This window comes from Ambystoma mexicanum, chromosome 4p, assembly GCF_040938575.1.
Source record: "Ambystoma mexicanum isolate Mex_15411 chromosome 4p, UKY_AmexF1_1, whole genome shotgun sequence".
Lineage (NCBI taxonomy): Eukaryota > Metazoa > Chordata > Amphibia > Caudata > Ambystomatidae > Ambystoma > Ambystoma mexicanum.
Genome location: NC_090927.1, coordinates 1,003,412,390 through 1,003,431,459, shown reverse-complemented (window position 1 = coordinate 1,003,431,459; position 19,070 = coordinate 1,003,412,390). Strand labels below are relative to the sequence as shown.

The 19,070-nt window shown below is 49.7% G+C and overlaps 1 protein-coding gene across 1 annotated transcript in view; it reads right to left on the bottom strand.

The window, feature by feature from the left end:
- PREP (prolyl endopeptidase) overlaps positions 1–19,070 on the bottom strand; it is a 1,557,310-nt gene that overhangs the window by 795,974 nt on the left and 742,266 nt on the right. The window contains exon 8 of the mRNA XM_069606586.1: positions 13,217–13,408. Within this exon, the coding sequence (XP_069462687.1) occupies positions 13,217–13,408 (192 nt within the window). The remainder of the gene's footprint in view (positions 1–13,216; positions 13,409–19,070) is intronic.

Below are 19,070 nucleotides of genomic sequence, written 5' to 3'. Positions count from 1 at the left end.
TTTCATCGAATAAATATTCCTGACATGCAGGCTTTCCTGAACGGCAGCCTGTCGGGAATAGCGCATGCTCATATTTACACATGCCTTCATGGTGATCCAGAAGCAGCGGAGGGCTGACACGGTAAGGAGCAAGCAGGGATGGGTAAGGGTGAGGAAGGGGGAAGGAGGTGTGGTGCAGTGGCGGGGAAGGCAACCCCAGGCAAAGTGATTCCCCATAGAGCAAGACCCGTGGATTCGTCAAAAATGGCTTGCAGGGAAATCCCATGGAACATGAAACCTCAAATGTACTGGTAGGCAAAGAAACCACAGAGACACTCCTTATCCCAGTTCATGTTTCCAGCAGAACAATAGTGTGCTGGATGCCGCGGCAGACACAACATTTAGGATTCATGTGTTACTTGTGTTAATTTATTCCATGCCGTAAAGGCTATGCAATTAAAAAAAACTGCTTGCAACCAACACATTTTCCGAAATTCCAATAGGAATGGGGCATTTTTACAAAATGTACTTTTCCCGAACTGGAAAGCCTAATTTCCAAAATCAAGGATAAAGAAAGTGCAGCTATGAAGTGTTGCCCGAAACAGATCAAAGGATATCCTAAGCACAGAATGACCAGTAGTAGCCTCCTATCACAAATCCAGCACCTATTCTACAAAAAGCTTGTGGGAGCAGGTTCCAATCTATTTAAGGAAACCAGCCAGGGCTTGCAATCCCTTATGAAATTAAAATAAAGCTGAATCAGTATCAGTTTGCCAATGAACTCCAGAGGGCGCATTGGCTTGCAGGTGAGGTAATTTCTGGGTCTCTGAGCCGTTTACCTTTACATTTTGTGTGACTTTGGCCCATTGGTCCCGCATCGCGCAAGTTGGCCCTGCTGCCTCCTTTTCCTTAGTTCCATTTCCTGGTTCCCGCCTCCTCCCCGCCCCCCTCCTACCCTTTGTCTGGGCCAGATGCCTGTGTTTTCATACTGCAAGGACCCTTTAACTCAGAGCCTACATCTGAGCCTCACTTTTGTGTGGTTTTGGCCCATTTGTCCTGCATTGCGCACTAGGATGCGCTTGGCCCCTCTGTCTCCCTTTCCTTCATTCCATTTCCTGGTTTATGCCTCCTGCCCTACCCTGTGATTGGGCCAGCTGTAAGTATTTCTATACTGTGAGGACCCTAGACCTCGCGGCCTGCATCTGAGCTTCACTTTTGCTCACAGCCTCGCTGGTGACGTAATTGCTGGGTCTCTGACTCGTTTACTTTAAACCTTTGTGTGATTTTGGCACATTTGATCCGCATCGCGTAGAGTGTGCTTGGCCCCTCTGCCTCCCTTTCCTTTGTTCCATTTCCTGGGTCCCGCCTCCAACCCGCTCCCCTACTCTGTGCTTGGGACAGCTGGCTGTGTTTCCATACTGCGAGGACCCTAGACCTTGTGGCCTGCAACCGAGCCTCACTATAGCTCACAGCTCGCAGGTGAGGTCATTGCTGGGTCTCTGACCTATTAACCGTAAAAATTATTGGGATTTCGGCCCATTTGAATGGCATCACGCAATAGCGTGCGCTTGGCCCCTCTGCCTCCCTTTGCTTCGTTCCATTTCCTGGTTCACGTTTCCGGCTTACCCCCCCCCTACCCTGTGATTGGGCCATAGCTCCTCATCACACAACCCTCCATGGCAGCCCCTCTGCCCATGAGCCCCTGAGGCAAAGGGCAGCTGCTGCTGCAGCAGCTCCAGATTGTGTTCGCCAGCAGAGCCTGCAACGCAGCCGTCAACCAGCAGCGTCAGACAAGTTAAGCAAGGCCTGGACAGGGAGACCAGCCATCACTGCTCCCTATTAAACTGTCCAACCTTTCTTATTAAAAAAAAAACTGTAGTCTACCGTACATTTGCATGTTCGCCATCTCTACCTCCCAGGCCAACTGGGTTAGTCAGCCATATCTCGCATCTAAGTAGATTGTGTTAGTCAGCCATGTCGCGCATTTGGGCAGATTGTTTTGGTAAACCATCATTTCTAGGTGCTACTGCATTTACTGTTGTGCACCCACTCTAGACCCTTCTCCCTCTATCCAGGTGTCCCAAATCTAGGTGTCACTGCATTTGCTGTGGTGCTCCATTTCTAAACCCCCCTCCCTCAATTCAGATGCACTAACCACTGTTACCTCAACTCTGGGTGTCTTCGCAAACTGATCAAACTCTCTCAAATCTAGCCCTTCCATCTTCAGCAGTATCTCAATCACACCCACCCAGAGTGCCTCCAACCCAACCACCTCCAGCCACACGACCGCGGCGATCAGCACATTCTCAAGCCAGACACATGCACAACCTAGATTCCCACCTCCCTCACCTTTCCGTACATCACTACTGCACTCACCCAGACTCACTCATGCACACACTAACACTCACCACCCCCCTCTTCCACATACAAGAGCAGCTTTCAAGCACTCCAGAATACCCCAAAACTGCCCTCTACACCACCCACCCTCATTCTCAAACCCATTACAACACTTATCCAGAATCATGCGCTTTTGCCACGGTCGGTGTGTGTGACACACACTGACACACACACACACTGACACACTGACACACACACACTGACACACACACACACACACACACACACACACACACACACACACACACACACACACACACACACACACACACACACACACACACACACACACACACACACACACACACACACACACACACACACACACACACACACACACACACACACACACACACACACACACACACACACACACACACACACACACACACACACACACACACACACACACACACACACCTCTCACCAGACCCCCCCTAGTCACCTACACATGGAGCTCTCAGACCCTCCAGAACACACCCACCCGCAACTCATCCTTCACCCATGCACCCTCTCTCCTGACCCAGTACTACACACACCCAGAACCCCTCGCATACACACCCCCCCTCTCATCACACACTACTCCTCTCATACACATGGAGCTGTCAGACATCACCATTTATACCCCATCCAACCAACCCACTTCACACCACACAAATCCTCGCCACTGCTGAGCCATCCACCCATCCACCCACCCACATACTGACCCTTCACTACCACCATTCACCGAAAACCCTCCAACTTGCAGACCCGATGAGCTCCCTGGCCCAACTTGAGTCACCCACTGCATACCTCCCTACCAACTAAAAGTGCTGGCTTCTCCTCCAAACCCGAAACCCTCTTTCCTCGCCCTCACTCACTGAGAACCTACAGCCTACCACATATTCTCAGCACCGGCCCTCCAACTCTCAGACCCAAGGGGCCATGTGGCGCACCCAGAAACAACCAATCCCTGCATCGTTCTCTTCATCCCCTGCCTATTCCCTCCCTGTCCCACTCCTCCCCTCTCCACCTCCCTAGGTAGAAGGCATTTCCCCTCTCAAAGCGTCCCACTGCCCAGCAGCCAAATTTCAGACCAGAGGAGCTCCTCTGCCAGTTCAACCCTTGCGCCTCCTTTCAGAAACAAACCCTGCACCTCTCTCGCCACACCAGTCCCTCGCCCCCTCAGCTACAAACCCAAAGACCACCACACATCGGCCTCAGCCCTTCTCTCACACGAGGGGAGGCTCCACTCAACCCAACTGCCCCCCTTATCCCTAGTACCCTTCAAATAGACACCCTCCCTCACAGACACTCTTGCCAGATCCAGCCCAGAGAAATCCCAGGGATGCTGTGACAGCTTACGCCCAAACCCTCGCCTGTCTGGTGCTACCTCCACCTCCCTCACCCAGACCACACCTCCCTCAACAAGCATTGCCCACCTACCTACCACCATTATCTCCATCACACCGACCACCCCCAAATGGCTTACCCCCCGGCATCCCTCTTCGCTGAGCATGGTGCGTTTTGTCCTTTCCGGAACCAACGCCTCTACCCCTTCTCCAGACAACCCGCCACACTCTCGCACACTGCCTCAGAACCCAACCCCATAAAACTCTGAGGTAGACGACGACCCTCGCTCTCATCTCTGCATGAGTCCCCCGCCATTCACTTCTCGATCCACCTCCCCTCTCCTACCCCCACATCCTCTGCCTCCCACCCCCTTCCTTGTAGACAGCATCCCCCTTCTCTCTCTTTCAACTCCCCATCCTCCCCCCCTTTCCCAGCTCCCGAGCATCATAACATAACACCTAGCCAGATACCTCTGTACTACTCACCACTTCTCACCACCGCGCCTCAACCCTCTGAGCCTTTCGCTACCACCTGAACCACCCATCCCACGCCACTACCGAGTAAAAGATCTGCAAACGCCTGTCCTCTATTCCCAGTCCCTAACCACCCGCGGCCCTCTATGCACCCACTACAGTATCCCCCGACCACCTCTGGCCATCCTATTACACTGTCCTTACCTCTCAACCTTCTCACCACCACCAACTCCAACCCTCCGATGACCCCGACCATCCCAGACCGGCCAACCCCGGACCCCCAGGTAAACACCACCCCCTCACCTGTCTCTGCTTCAATGCTAGCTCCGTAGCCAAGAACAAACACAGCATCTGCGATCTCCTTACCTCCGAAAAGCCCACTCTTATCTTCATCACTGAAACCTAGTTCTCGAGTGACCTCAAGCCTATTGCTCACAAAGCATTTCCACAACAGACCGTCCATAGGAGGCTCATTAGCCACCCTGCACAAACCCCACATAATTTTCACCTCCACTGAAACACAACCCACCACAGCTAACTGCAAATTCAGCCTAGTCAAACTCTCTCTCTTGCCCAATCTCTAACACAGCTTCCTACTCGTCTACAGGCCCCTCTGTAATGACAGACACTTCGCTAACAGCCTATACGACTCACTAGCAGCCATTCTAGTTAACCACACAGCACTCACCCTATGGGGAGGCTTCAACATCTGGTTTGACCTCCCCAACAACTCCATGACTCTAGCACCTGTCGACAGTCTAGTGGCACTCAACCTCACCCAGTATATCAGAGGACCCGCACATATTGCTGGCCACACCCATAATGCCATTTTCAGCTTCCCTGACCTCATCTCCACGTCCAGCCCCCAACCCCTCATCTGGACAGACCACTCTGCGACCTTCTGGCTTAAATGAAATTCCGACACCACCTTCGGAAGAAAGGAAGGACGAACTCTAAGGACAATCCTGTCCTTATGAAAAACAGTCAAGGGTGGCTTAACTAAAAGTGCCTGCAACTCACTCACTCTGCGAGCGGAAGTGACCGCAACTAAAAACACAATTTTAAGGGTTAACAGCCTCAAAGGACAAGAATGTAAAGGCTCAAACTGAGCGCCCATAAGGAATTTCAGAACAAGGTTCAAATCCCAACAAGGCACCTGGAAAGGTGACGGCGGAAACACATTAGTAAGTCCTTTGAGAAACTGCGAAATTAACGGAATTTTGAAATAAGAACACTCCTCAGATGAGCGCTTAAATATAGACAGCGCCGCCAGGTAACCTTTAACAGTACCCACTTGCAGGCCCATGTGGGCCAACGAAAGCAAAAAAGACAGAACTACAGGAATGTCACATGAAAAAGGATCCACATTCTTTACCCTGCACCAGTCGCAGAACTTTCTCCAACGGCAACGGTACAGGGACTATGTTGCCGGCCTTCTGGCCGAAAGCAACACCTCCATCACGTCTTCAGGGAGGTCCCAATCCTTACACCTCAACCTTTCAGAAGCCAAGCGTGAAGGTTGATGGATCTGACCTCTCGATGGAGAACCTGACCCCCCCCTCCCGTGAGAGCAGGTCGTCTCGGTAGGGAAGACGATGTGGAGGGCAGATGGACAAGTCGAGATGGTCCGGGTACCACGTCCTCCGAGCCCAAGCCGGAGCAATGAGGATCATCCGGGAACCTTCGTAACCTCTGCAGCACTTGCGGGATGACGGGGACTGGAGGAAACACGTACAGCAGTGGGAAGGACCACTCCACCACAAACGTGTCTCCTAAGGCTCCTTTTGGAGGAAATGAGAAGAAACTTTCGCACTTCCGGTTGACACTGGAGGCGAAGAGATCCACCTGAGGGGTCCCCCAAAGGGCGAAGATCTCCAGGAGAATCTCCTGAGCCAGCTCCCACTCGTGAGAGATTGCGCTCTGCCTGCTCAGAGCGTCCACCGTCTCGTTTTCGTCTCCGGCCAGATGAACTGCCGAGATTGAAACTTCCTGCTGGATGGCCCAGAACCAGAGCTGCATCGCCTCCCTGCACGGAGGAAGTGACCCCGCCCCCCCTTTTTGTTGAGGTAGTGCATGGCCACTGTGTTGTCCGTCAGAATCAGGACATTCTTTCCTCGCACAGTCGGCAGAAAAGCCTTCAGGGCAAGCCTGAGGGCCCTCAGCTCCAACAGATTGATATAGAGTCTGGACTCCGACGGAGACCAACGACCGCTGACTGTCAACTCGTTGGCATGAGCTCCCCATCCCGTGAGGGATGCGTCCGTCACCACCGTCACCTCTAGCCAGGGTAGCCAAAATGGAGCCTCCTTCAGATTGCCTTCGACGGCCCACCACAGAAGGTCCTGGGCGACCGAAGGCGGCACCTGAACAGGGTCCGACATCCTGCCTGAGGACTGCGACCACTGCATCTTGAGGGCCCACTGTAGAGATCTCATCTGCAACCTGGCCTCCGGCACCAGAAGAATGCAGGATGCCATGAGGCCGAGCAACCTAAAGAACTCTAACGCTGGGAGACTCTGGGCGTGTTGAAACTTGTGTACCATCTGCTGAATGTGATGAGCCCTCACCTGGGGAGGAAAACACTGCCCCAGGGATGTGTCGAGCACTGCTCCGATGTACTGGAGCCGCTGGGTTGGCATCAAATGGGACTTCTTTAAGTTGAGGGAGAAGCCCAACTTGTGAAGGGAGTGGCAGATGACGGACAGATGATTCAGGACTTGCTCGGGAGAGCGCGCCCTGATCAACCAATCGTCCACGCAGGGGTAGATGTCAATCCCCTCTTTCCCGAGATACGCTGCCACCACCACCATGAGCTTGGTGAAGACCCTCAGGGCGGAGGTCAATCCGAACGGCAGGACCCGAAACTGAAAGTGCGAGTCGCCAACCGTGAACCTCAGGTACTTCTTGTGCTTTGGATGGATCGGCACATGAAAATAAGCGTCCTTGAGGTCGAGAGACACCAACCAGTCCTGAAATTGAAGGGCCTGGAGGACTTGAGAAGGAGTAATCATCTTGAACTTGTCCTTCCTGAGGAGCTTGTTCAAACCAAGTCCATGATGGGTCTCAATCCCCCGATTTTCTTCGAAATAAAAAATAAGGGGAATACCATCCCTTGTTCCTCTCCGCTACTGGCACCAGTTCTATGGCACCTTTCTCCAGCCCGGATTGAATTTCCTGCGCAAGGAGCGGATCCGGACTCTTCAAAGAGAGATTTCCTGGTGGATTGTCATGAGGCCTCTGCCGGAAAGGAAGACAGTAGCCCTGGGCTATGATCTCCAGAACCCACACATCTGAAGTAATGGCACGCCACTCTACAAGATGCAGCGGCAGCCTTCCCCCAACCGGCGAACCATGGGACATGGCCTCATGACTGAGCTGAAGCGGCTGCGGCAGTGCCTGAGGGCAAAGAGGCAACAGCCCGAGCGCCTTGGAACCTCGAGTACCTTGTTTTCCACTTCTGGCACTCTTACAGTGGTCCCTTTGACTTGCAGCTCCTCTCGATTTACTAAAGGATGAATAATATCGAAAGGCACCTCCCCTCCATTGCTGTCCCTTAGGACGAAAAGGTGGAGGTTGGCAAACTGCAGCGCTCAACGACTTCGCTGCAGCTTTGGAGGTCTGCAACCTCTCAAGGCTCTCGTCAGCCTTGCTGCCAAAAAGATGTTCAACATCAAAGGGCATGTTGAGGAGCCGGGCCTGAACATCAGGAGCAAACACCGACTTCCGCAACCACGCAAACCTGCATATTACGGTGCTCGCCGCCATGGACCGGCTGACACAATCCGCCATGTCCAGACCCGACTGAACAGACTCACACATGGCATCCTTGCCATCCTGTACAATAGCAAGAAAACCATCCAGTTCCTCCCTATCGGGAATATGTTCAGCCGCCAATGAAATACAGTTCCACAGAGTGTGCGTGAAACGTGACAAGGCACACACAGAGTTGGCTGCCTGTAAAGCCATACCCCCTGAAGAAAACACTTTCTTCGCCCAGCCATCAAAACACTTGTCGTCCCTATCAGGAAGGATGGTAGGGTACGACGCCTGCTTTGCTGGGGCCGTGGCCGCCTGCACCACCAAACTCTCCGGAGTTGGGTGCGTGGTCAAGTAGCAGGGGTCACAACTGGCTGGATGGTATTTTCGCGGCAAAGACTTGCTCACTGCCGGGAGACTCTCCGGAGCAGTCCAAGCCACAGCCACCCTTCTTTGCAAAGCCATATGGAATGGCAGTACCGGGTCAGTTGGAGGACCTTGGTCGAGGATATCCGTCAGGTCAGCCTGCAGAAAATCCACTGGTGGCGCCGACCACCCCAAGTAGTCCGTGACCCTCGACATAAGGCGCCGGTACGAGGACTCGCATGGGTGCCAGGCTCAGGCCGACAGAACTCCACCTCCGGAGTGGTGTCCAGACCACTGGCGTCGTGCAGTGACTGACGCAGGTCTTTAATCTGGCTGTGACTAGACAAAATCTCATCAGGCACCTCCTCAGGCACTAAACCTTCCTCAGATCCCTCATCCCATTCAGAAATAAAATCCAGAGGGCGGAAAGAGGGCACAGAAAAAGGGACAAAGACATGCTTAGCCTTGGCCAGAGCCTTTCTGGGGGGTTCCACCGTGCCACGGGGAACCTCTGACAAAACAGCTTCGAAAGGCGCTGAGGGCATCGACGGAATCAGTGTCGACATCGAGCGAGGTGCCAACAACTTCGACGGCGTCGACACAGGCCTCGAGGGCGGAACCCCGAGCGTGTCCTCCGACGTCCTGGGCACTGATGGCATCGACGACTTCCTCGGAGGCAGAGCCTCGAGAGAGTCCCTCGACGACCTAGGCGCCACAGGCGTCAATGTCTTCCTGGAAGACTTCACAGGCTCACGCGGTCTCGAGGGCGTCGAGGACCAGGACCTGGAACGGGCATGTCTAGAGCGACCATCCTTGTCCGACCGGGACCTCGGAGGCGCCCGGTGGTCGCGACGACTGCTCGAGCCCGAAGCCGGACGAGCAGTGTCTCTAGCACGGTCACGGTCTGCGTCCTTAGACGGCGTGGACGGACCGGAGCCCTGCGATTGAAAAATCGCCATCATCTCCTTTCGGAAGGAATCCAATTCCTCAGGAGTGGAATGCTTGTTGGGACAAGCAACCCGCCGACGGGCGGAGTCCTCGGATGAGGACGGGGAAGGCGACCTGTGACGGCGCTTCCGTGAGTGCCTCAAAGAGGCAGAGGAATGGCAACACTGACTCCTGGACCGAGACCCCCCCGGACTCACGACGACGATGCAGAGTCGCCCCTCGAATCATCCGTCGAAAGTCCAGTGGATCGCGACTTCCGGGGCTTGGCCACCTTACCCACCGACAGCTCCTTCTTACGCTCCCGCAAGGCCTTCGATGTAAGCGACTGGCAGTCGACACAGTCATCCGTATCATGGTCCTCCCCGAGGCACCAGAGGCAAGCGTCGCGCGTGTCCGTCGACGACATCTTGGACTCGCACACCCAACACTTCTTAAAACCCGACCGCAGGGTGGAAGAAGCCAAAGATGACATTTTTAATACACAAAGGAACAGGTTCTAAGAACCTAAAGAATAGGATTCAGTAGACCTGAGGTGCGCCGAGATCTCCGAAGCAAACACGTTCGGGGAAAAAACGGAACTGAGGCTACGAGCGTCGTGCGTCCTACTTATAACATCCGGTGACGTCGGCTCGACGGAGGCCCTCGAGGACAGCGTATCGACGTCATAGACGCAGGACACAGACGCCGAAAGATTTTCCAAAGCAGCACAGCTGTGGCGATTACTGTCATAGCTATGGAATACGTCGGAGGACACAATCCCCTCGAACTCTTCCTTATGCTCTTTCAACCCTAACTCAAGCGAGGAGTTTGCTAAACTACTATCCCTCAGCCGACCCTCCGGCTCACCCCTCGACTCTTGTTCCACCCACTTCTCGCCTAAAAAAATCTTCACCTCCACCTGTGCGGGAGAATTGGCGAGGTCCATTCTCAATGACTCCCTCACCTCTGACAACTTCCCAGATTCCTTCAAAACTGTGCATGTTCAAAAAAGCATCCCTCGACCCTCCACTACCAATCAACTACAGGCTAATCTCCAACACCAGATTCCTGGCAAAACTCATCAACCGCACTGCTTATTCACAGCTCAATGGCTTTGTGGACTTTAAGAATCTCCTAGACCCTGCGCAATCAGGTTTCTGTCCGTGCCACGGAACAAAAACCACACTGATCTCCATCTGGGATGACCTCAAAGTGACAGCAGACTCAGAAGAATGTGCGGCTCTTATTCTTCTGGACCTCTCTGCAGCATTCAACACCATCAACCAAATGATCCTCCTTGACAGACTGCACGCCGTAGGAATACGTGATTCAGCTCTCTCCTGGATCACCTCGTTCCTCAATAGACAGCAAATCACCCATCTCTCCCCTTTTCTCTCTGCTGCACGCCCAGTAAACACTGGAAGACCCCAAGGCGCCTGCCTCTCTCCCCTTCTCTTCAACATTTACTTGACATCCCCTCCCCAGGATCATCCGCTCACACAACCTCACCTGCTATAAATATGTGGATGACACTCAAATCATCCAGATAATTTCTAAATCGACCACCTACCCAAGGGCCTGACCTAGCAGCATGTCTGTCAGACATTGACCGCTGGATGACTAACCAACCATCTCCTTCTGAACCCAGGTAAAACGAAGATCATGGTATGCGGAAAATCTGCTCTATTCCCCTAACAACTCCCTGGCCACCCTCACTCGGCCTTCCCCCTGCGACCACCACCACTGTCCAAAACCCTGGCTGCACAATGGACTTGAACCTAACTCTGTCTCACCCGATCAACGATCCATCCAAAGCCTGTCATTTCCACCTTAGGCTCCTGCCAAAGCCTGTCATTTCCACTTTAGGCTCCTGAAGCGTATCTTCCCCTGACTTACCTATCCCAACAGACTGGCTGCAATAATGTCCATTGTCATGTTCAGACTTGACTATGCAAGCTCCCTCTACCTGGGTGAACCAGCCTACCAGTCAAACTCCAAACAGTGCAAAGCTCGGCTATTAGACTGCTTCTCACATTAGGAGGAAGGGGCCACATCTCACTGGCTCTTCGCACCCTACACTGGCTCCCAATTGGACACAGGGCCACATTCAAATTCCTATATATTACCAGCCGAGCAGTGCATAAAGCAGTCCCCAAATTCCTGCAAGAAAAGATTACACCTTACCACCCGACACGCACCCTTAGGTCAAGCACAGCCCTCCTCCTAGTGGTCCCCACCACCAATTCGGCCAGGATCGGCGGGTGACCCTTCTCAACCCTGGCACCAACTTTGTGGAACTCACTGCCTCCCGCCATTAGACACAGCGAATACTAAATGGCCTTTGGAAGGCACTCGAAACCTGGCTCTTTGCCTAAAAACAGACAAGGGAATGCAGTGAACCACCCGACCTACCACCACGACCGACTCCTGGTCATAATACCCCACTGATTACGGACGTCAGGCCTGACAATATCGATCTCCACTACCCGAAGCTTTGACCAGATGTGAGACCGGAATTGTAGCCGCACACTTGTACCCGACAGAACGTATTCATCACCTCATCCGCAGGAATTCCGTACGCTCTGAGGCTTAAAGCCATCTATCACCATTAATCACTGGCAATTGTGCCAGACTCGTAATCCTAGCACCAAGAACACTCATGAGCTTTATCAAGGCTATGCAATTATGCACTATGCAATCAGTTCAAGAAGGCTACTGCCTGCTAATTCTACGCACCTGGAACTCCAAGAGCCTAACTAGACACCGGGGGGTAGGGGGTCATCTAGCAGTTAATCTGCCATAGAGTGAATGAATAAATCAGAACTATCCACCGGTAATCTATCTAGCAGAACTAGCAACCCAAGCACTAACAGCATTTATGAACTTAATCATTACCCTGCAAATATGCACTACACTATCAATCTAGGAAATGGCCTTGCTTGCTAATCCTACACATCTGGAAATCCCTGCAGAGAATTATATAGCAAGGAACGTTCCAACACTTATTCTTTGCTAATCCTAACCATTTGGGAATGTCCTAGTAGAACTACCTACAGGGAATTCTATTCGACAGAACTGCCAACCCGAGGGCGTCACTAGCACTTATACAGTAACAACATGGGTTTGGGGAGAGATCAGCCTGTCACCTCCCGTCAATCTTTGCCAACAATCTGAATCATAAAGAAACAGGTAGTTAATGTGCCCTCGAAAGGCACTGGAAGATGAACAGGAACAAGGTCCCCCCGGAAAACACAAAGACAGCACTATGCTAACTCTTGACTCTGCACCAAGAATCAATACAATGCAGCTACAACTAATGATTAATTCGGCCTAGCTGCACACATACTTACACACCCCCAGGTTCACCTCAACAGTCTTTAGAACGCAGCTATACCCCTCAAAATCGGCCTAGTTGCACACACGTCACGCTCAAGCACCACCGCCACCAGAATGCGGATACCATAGCCCATTGGTCTTGCTGCACACATTCTACTGATCTTGCACAACCACCTCATCACTCCTAGCGCTAGTATGGAGCTACAAACCACCAATTGCACACTGGTTGCACACATAACGATGCATCCAAGCACGTTGTACCACACTACTCTCTCTACTGATCTGGACTGCGGTCCCCGAGGGCATTCAACCCACAGTGCTTTGGAATCATAACAATGGTAAAAGGCGTTATACAAATGCCAAATAACATAACACAACAGGGATTTAGTCCATTTCATGCACCTCCTCTCCATCACGATTCCTACCCCACAAATACTGGCACATCCTACCTTGCACAGAAAAGCTTTGTAAAGTGGCGATAGGTAGCAGGTTACAGTATTATGCCAACAGCATTAAAAATATAGAAATAAATCGTGTGGAAATGCAACAAGCAGCTCGAGTCATGAAACGTTTTATTAATCAAGGCACCACCGTGATCAGAAAAGTCAGCTGTTAGTAAGAATTATATCAAACAAAAGCGCAAGTCTTACCTAGAACGTCCTTCTCATGCTCTGGAACCAGAACTTTCCATTGGGACTCTGCAGGGTCACTCAGGTCAATGTTAACTAATCGGTAGTTAGGAGCAGACGAGTTTGTCTTGAAGGTGAACACAGTGCCCTCATTGGTGGTGTACTCATATTCAGCATCAAAATTGTCGATCAGTTTCACCCACTGAAGAATTCCTGAAATGTACAAGGTCACAGTAATCAAATCTTTTGAGTATTCCATGAAAAAATATCTTACCTCATCAAGTTCTTAAAATGCACATGAATTTCAGAATTTGGCGGACGGCAGTGTCAACATCATGCAGCTGGATGGCATTGAGCCGAAGTCCCAACATGAGGGAGTGAAAATACTGGAACAGATTTTAGAAATGCATGAACCCCATTACTGTGTTGTTTGATGGATTTCAGAGCCCATTTCTTTTGCCGTGCTTTTGGTTCTTGTTTTGGGAGCACATTTACAAGATAAGTGTTATATGCAATATCATTTGAAAAATATGCACAAGAGATGAAATACTTACTTGGTTTATGCACTACTGCCAACACTAACATGGACTTGAAACTGATTTGATAACAGAATCATCAATGATGAGAAACCTTTTTATAGTAACCAGCACTTTGTGATTTTAGTACAAGGGCTAATCATTATAATAGTATATTACACAAACAAATGGTGTGATATTATTTATATGGATATATATTCGTGCTTGGGTATAGAGATGCTCAGAGGCGTTGCTAGGGGGCTAAAGGGGCTATAGCCCTGGGTCTTTTGGTTGTAGCCCCGGATAGAAGCTCAGGGGTTACAACAAAAAGGCTAGCTAGCCCCCAGTCCCGACAGTCGCAAAATTAGCGTATCCCCGGATCTTTTCCAGACCTAGCAACACCCCTTGAGTTGTATGTTTAAAAAAAGCGATGTAATGATTTGTAAGTGGTCCAGCAAGATTTCGTGTGACAAAATGGAGGACCAGAACCGAAGGCAAGGGTATTGCGGTATCTTGGCGCTAAGAAGAAACATGCAAGTGAATGGGTTGATAACTGCCAGACAAATTACATGATTTGCATTTTAATGGAAAAACCAGGTTTAAAAAACGACGGCGAAATTTGATCAGGTCCGCTGTTTCCCTATTGACTAAGGGGAGGGAGTGCCGCAGTTTGGGAGCTTGCTAGGAAAACCTTCCAACCACTCCCACCCACCCCCACTCACGACAGGCAATGACTGAATGACAGTTACAGCAGGGCCTTTGCACGACAGCATACAAGGATCTGCTGCAACTGTCAGGTTGGGGATGGGGGAGTCCTCTTGCCACCACCTATTCCCTGCCAAGTAGCAGCCGAGAATGAGGCATGGGCTGAAGTAAAGGCGAGAGAGAGATCGTTTTCCCCTCCTTTTTTACATGGCAGCAGCAGATTTGCTGCAAAAGGCAGGGAAGGTGAATGCTCCTCTCCAGGGGGGTTTTCTAGGTGGGCAAACGGGGCATGTGTGGAGCCCCACCTGCTGCACAACTTCGGGGGGGAGTGGGGGGGAGCAGTACTTACGGGGAGGTAGGGGAGGGCGGCACATCATGGTGTGAGGCCAAGTTACGAGGCCATCATCATTTAGACACTGAAAAGAAAATATGCTTTGTGTGTGCATGCATATTTGTCACACACACAAAAACAAGCACTGTCAATGCCAACAGTTTGAGCTTTTGTGTAAGCATGTAAGAGGCACTTACCAGGCACTGCTAGTGGTATCAACTGGCTATAGCAGGTGCCAAATGGTGCAAGTTCCGAGTGTCTAATAGAAGTGTCTGCAAATGCCTAATACTTATACACAAGACAAAACTGTTGCCTTTGACAATGCTTGTTTTTAACAGGACTTCAGTGAAGGACATGCTTATAAATCGAGTGGCTGAAAACAGACCTCATTAAGACATTTTTATTACACCAGTATGAAGTTTATTATACCAATTAAGTCAATAAATCTCTGAAGATTACTTTGCGAAAACACTGGCAGGTGCTCTGAACGCAAAGTTTGATGGTATGGTTTGACTAAAGCGAGCTAAAAGAGATCCCATGAGGGAGTGTTTTGGCCTGGAAGGGGCAGGAAATGAGTGGGAATGGCCATAGGGATTAGCATGGCCATGGGAGGTCAATGGGTAGGAAAATAACCAAACACCACCTGCAAGCTTTGTGTCCCTCCTCATATGCCATTTCTCCCCATCCATACGCTAATGCAATAGTTTCAGTTTATAGGTGGCGCTAAAGTGCCACCTAATAGCCCAAACTAAAAAAGTAATTATGATTGACTTGGAGGTGCTTGTGTTGTCCGATTGCTCCGCCCCTCCTTGCAGTGAGCCAATCATTTGTCACTGTTCTCTCTACCTTCCTTGACTCCTGGGTGTGGCCGTGGGTGCAAAAGCAAGTGAGTGGACCTGCATGAGCCTCAAAGTCGAGCAGCGCGATGTCCCACTCTTTAATAGGCAGCAGGCCTCGGCTTCTATCCCCGATTCCTACCTCCCTTGGATCAGATGCTTCTCCTCCTCCCGTGCGGGTGGCACACAGCTTGCCTGAGCTGGTGGCTCTGCCTCTGCCCTTCCTCGGGGCGGGGTGAAGCAAGTCACTGTTACTGTTTGTTTGCACCCCACAATCTGCACTTTCACTTTGCTGCCTACAGCTTGCCTGCCACATTTGCTCATCCTCGAGGCTTGTGGAACGGGAGACCAATGGTCATCAAATTGGGAAAAGCACTACATTCATCCTCATGTGTATGGGACTCCATGGAATGGGTATTTACCAGCATTTCCGGCACCTGGAATATCCCAGTAATACCGAGATATCGGGCAGCAAAAACAGTAGGGTCAGTTTACCAGTATCCCGCCGGAAGTAGCAGCGGGATTTCAGTAAACTCGTAATGACCCCCGGTATCGCCAAGAGAAAATAAAAGTAGGTGACAGGCCGCCTCCCCAGATGTAATCGTAATGGAAATTATGTTGACTCAATGCACAATAAGTATATTTTGGTGTGTGAAGGCCTTCGTTGACAATATTTTCTCTGGCAATTATGTGCGTGTCAAACTGTTGTAGGAGGAGCTCTAAAAATTAGAATAAGCAGACTTAGTCCCAGCCACTCTATGTTGGCAATCATTTTTGAAAAAAGAAAAAACACTGGCATGCTTACTTCTCACACCTGTAACAGTGCATCTTTGGTGCAGGGCTGGCATCCATACCCTAGACCCATTAGCACCTTGTGAATCTCAATCAGAACATAGCTAAGGAAAAGGACAGTAATAACAGGGAGAACAAGTGTGATCAATTGGTCTGCATAAACTGAAATGCTGCACTGTAGGAGGGGCCCCACCTGGCTACCCGACAAAAAGTTGTTACAAGTTTAAAAAAATAATTAAAACCAATCATGATAGTGCACAGTGTGCTGATGATGTATTACAACCAAGTTCATATCAGATCAACTGAACTTCTAAATGCCCAATATGTGTATTACAGCACAACCTTTGTGGCAATTCCATCTTTCTTTGGCGAATATTTTATTAAAATACAATAACCGAAGTTGAAATGAATATTGATAAGTTTGAGTTCCCCCATGGTGAAGAAGATAGCTCATTGAGTTAAGCACTTGTTGCAGAGATCTGTGTTTGTATGCTGGCTTTATATTTGTGTATGTACATGCTGTTGATAGGATCACTTACTGTGCTACTAAAGACCAGGCCTGCAATAAAAATATTTTTTTATGTAAACTAAAATAGCGTAATTATGGTGCTGCTCTAGTTAGGGGTGGTGGATGTCTTTCCTCACATTAATATATTTTATAGCAAGAACAGCATTGCAAGAGAAATTATGTCTGCTACATTTCTCAGTATCGGCCATCTACTGGTTTATGCAAAATGTGCAATCTGAAGTGAAGTAAGCACTTCTCAAAGCCTCCTTATAATTACCCCTTTTATCTCTCCTTCACTTTACTTAAAATTGCGCTTCCTTTGAGACATATTTTTCATATTATGGGTCCCCTTTGATCAATGTCCTGATTTTCTTAGCATGATGTATGGCACATTTTAGAATGTACAGTGTCAATAATTGCCACCTGCCAAGGGAGCAAAGCCCTGGCTTTTTTGATTTGTATTAATACATAAAATTCCAACTCCAAAAGGGTAACCTGCCAACCAGTTTCCCCTTTTTGTCATAGTGTACTTGTGCCCTGCTGCATTAGAAGCCTGATCCAAAGCGTCTGCTCTGCTCATGGCATAGAGGAGATTCAAAGCTCACAAGATGCGCACTCAACAGCCACAGTGACAGCCAAGTTTCTGCCGTGCTTGGGCGGCATTAAAAATATGCCTGTCCTGTTCCAAAACTACGATGATCATGAGTTACTGGTGGCAGGGTAAAATCTAAATAAAGCTATTCCTGATTTAAGGCATGGTGCATAGTGATCATGGCTGCCACATTCTAATTAATATTGCACATGTGTCAGCTCCTGTGAGTCAGCTCTGCTGTGGAAGGTGAAGTGTATGCTGACCAGCTGGGTCGAGACTTCCAAATGGTAGGAAGGATCCTAACTGGAAGACCGGGTCTATTCTTTGTTCTCTTTGTGACGGCAGGTAACCTCTGCCAGGGGCAGCTGTCCTGGGCCAGGGCATCAAAGGAGCACACCCAATCAAAAGGATAGGTGCTGCCTCTCTAAGGGCGTTTGTTCTTAGTGGGAAGCAAAGGGGGTTGGATTACAGTGGGCAGGATGTCCTGGTTAATGGAAGGATACTTCCACCATCTTATTCCTCTCTGTCTCTTTCATGTCCCCTCTGCATCCTCTGGATGCCAAGCAATTCAAGAACATGGATTGGGCTACTAAGTCAGTCAACTTTAGTCCAAACACCTGGGTCGATTTGCCTTTAAAAGAAGGGGTCTCCCACCCATTCTTTAGATTCTCTCAGATCCTATTAAGACATGAAGATTCATCTGAGAAGAATGTGCCCTAGCACCTTGAAGTGACTTGGCGCTAGATGGAATTACCAATAAAATGTTTCAGACCAAATAACCGTTCCGACTCTAAGAAAATGGTAAAATACTGTTTTCATCTCAATGAAGGAAAGCAGTGTAAATCGTCATTCATCAAAATGATTCATGCAGGATCACAATGTCTTCTTGTTTATACTTAGTTTATATAATGCTAGATGCATCTTCTATGACGTCATCCTAAGTGGCATATTACAAAACCCTATCGAGGGGCGGGATTCGATTAGATGAACATGTTTACATTTAGAATACATGAATATTAGTCTCCCATTGGTGGCCCCTTGTCTGTAGCACACATCCCGAGCTACTTCTTAATACATATAATACTGATTACAGCAAATCATATGGCAACTGAATAATACTTGCAACATTATATGACAAATTGGATGGCAGACTTTTCTGATTGGTTGGCAACCCAAATCCAACCTTGGACATTCAGCTTGCTAGTAGCACGTACGTAGAAACGAAACCCAGGTGCCTGAAGATATGTCAGCTCTTCCCTTGTTTTCCCAATTATTCTACCCTCTCTCATCGATAGGCCTCATGCCAGTGTCCTCTGTTTGAAGATTGACCCTGCCAGTCTGCACTGTCCAGGAACATTCAAGGGAGTGTAGGCACACCATTATTTTAGTTTCAGGCCTAATGAATAGCTGGTGTTTGTGAGCTCTGCATCACGTCTTAAAAGACCATGAATCTGTCCATTTTGACAGTGTATTTAACACTATTTGATTCAATCATACTGGGTGCAGCTGCTTCTCATGGTCTTTAGAGTCTTGCTCCCTCAATCCCATAGAAACTTTATAATCTTTTAATTGTCCAATACTTGGCATCTGTAAATG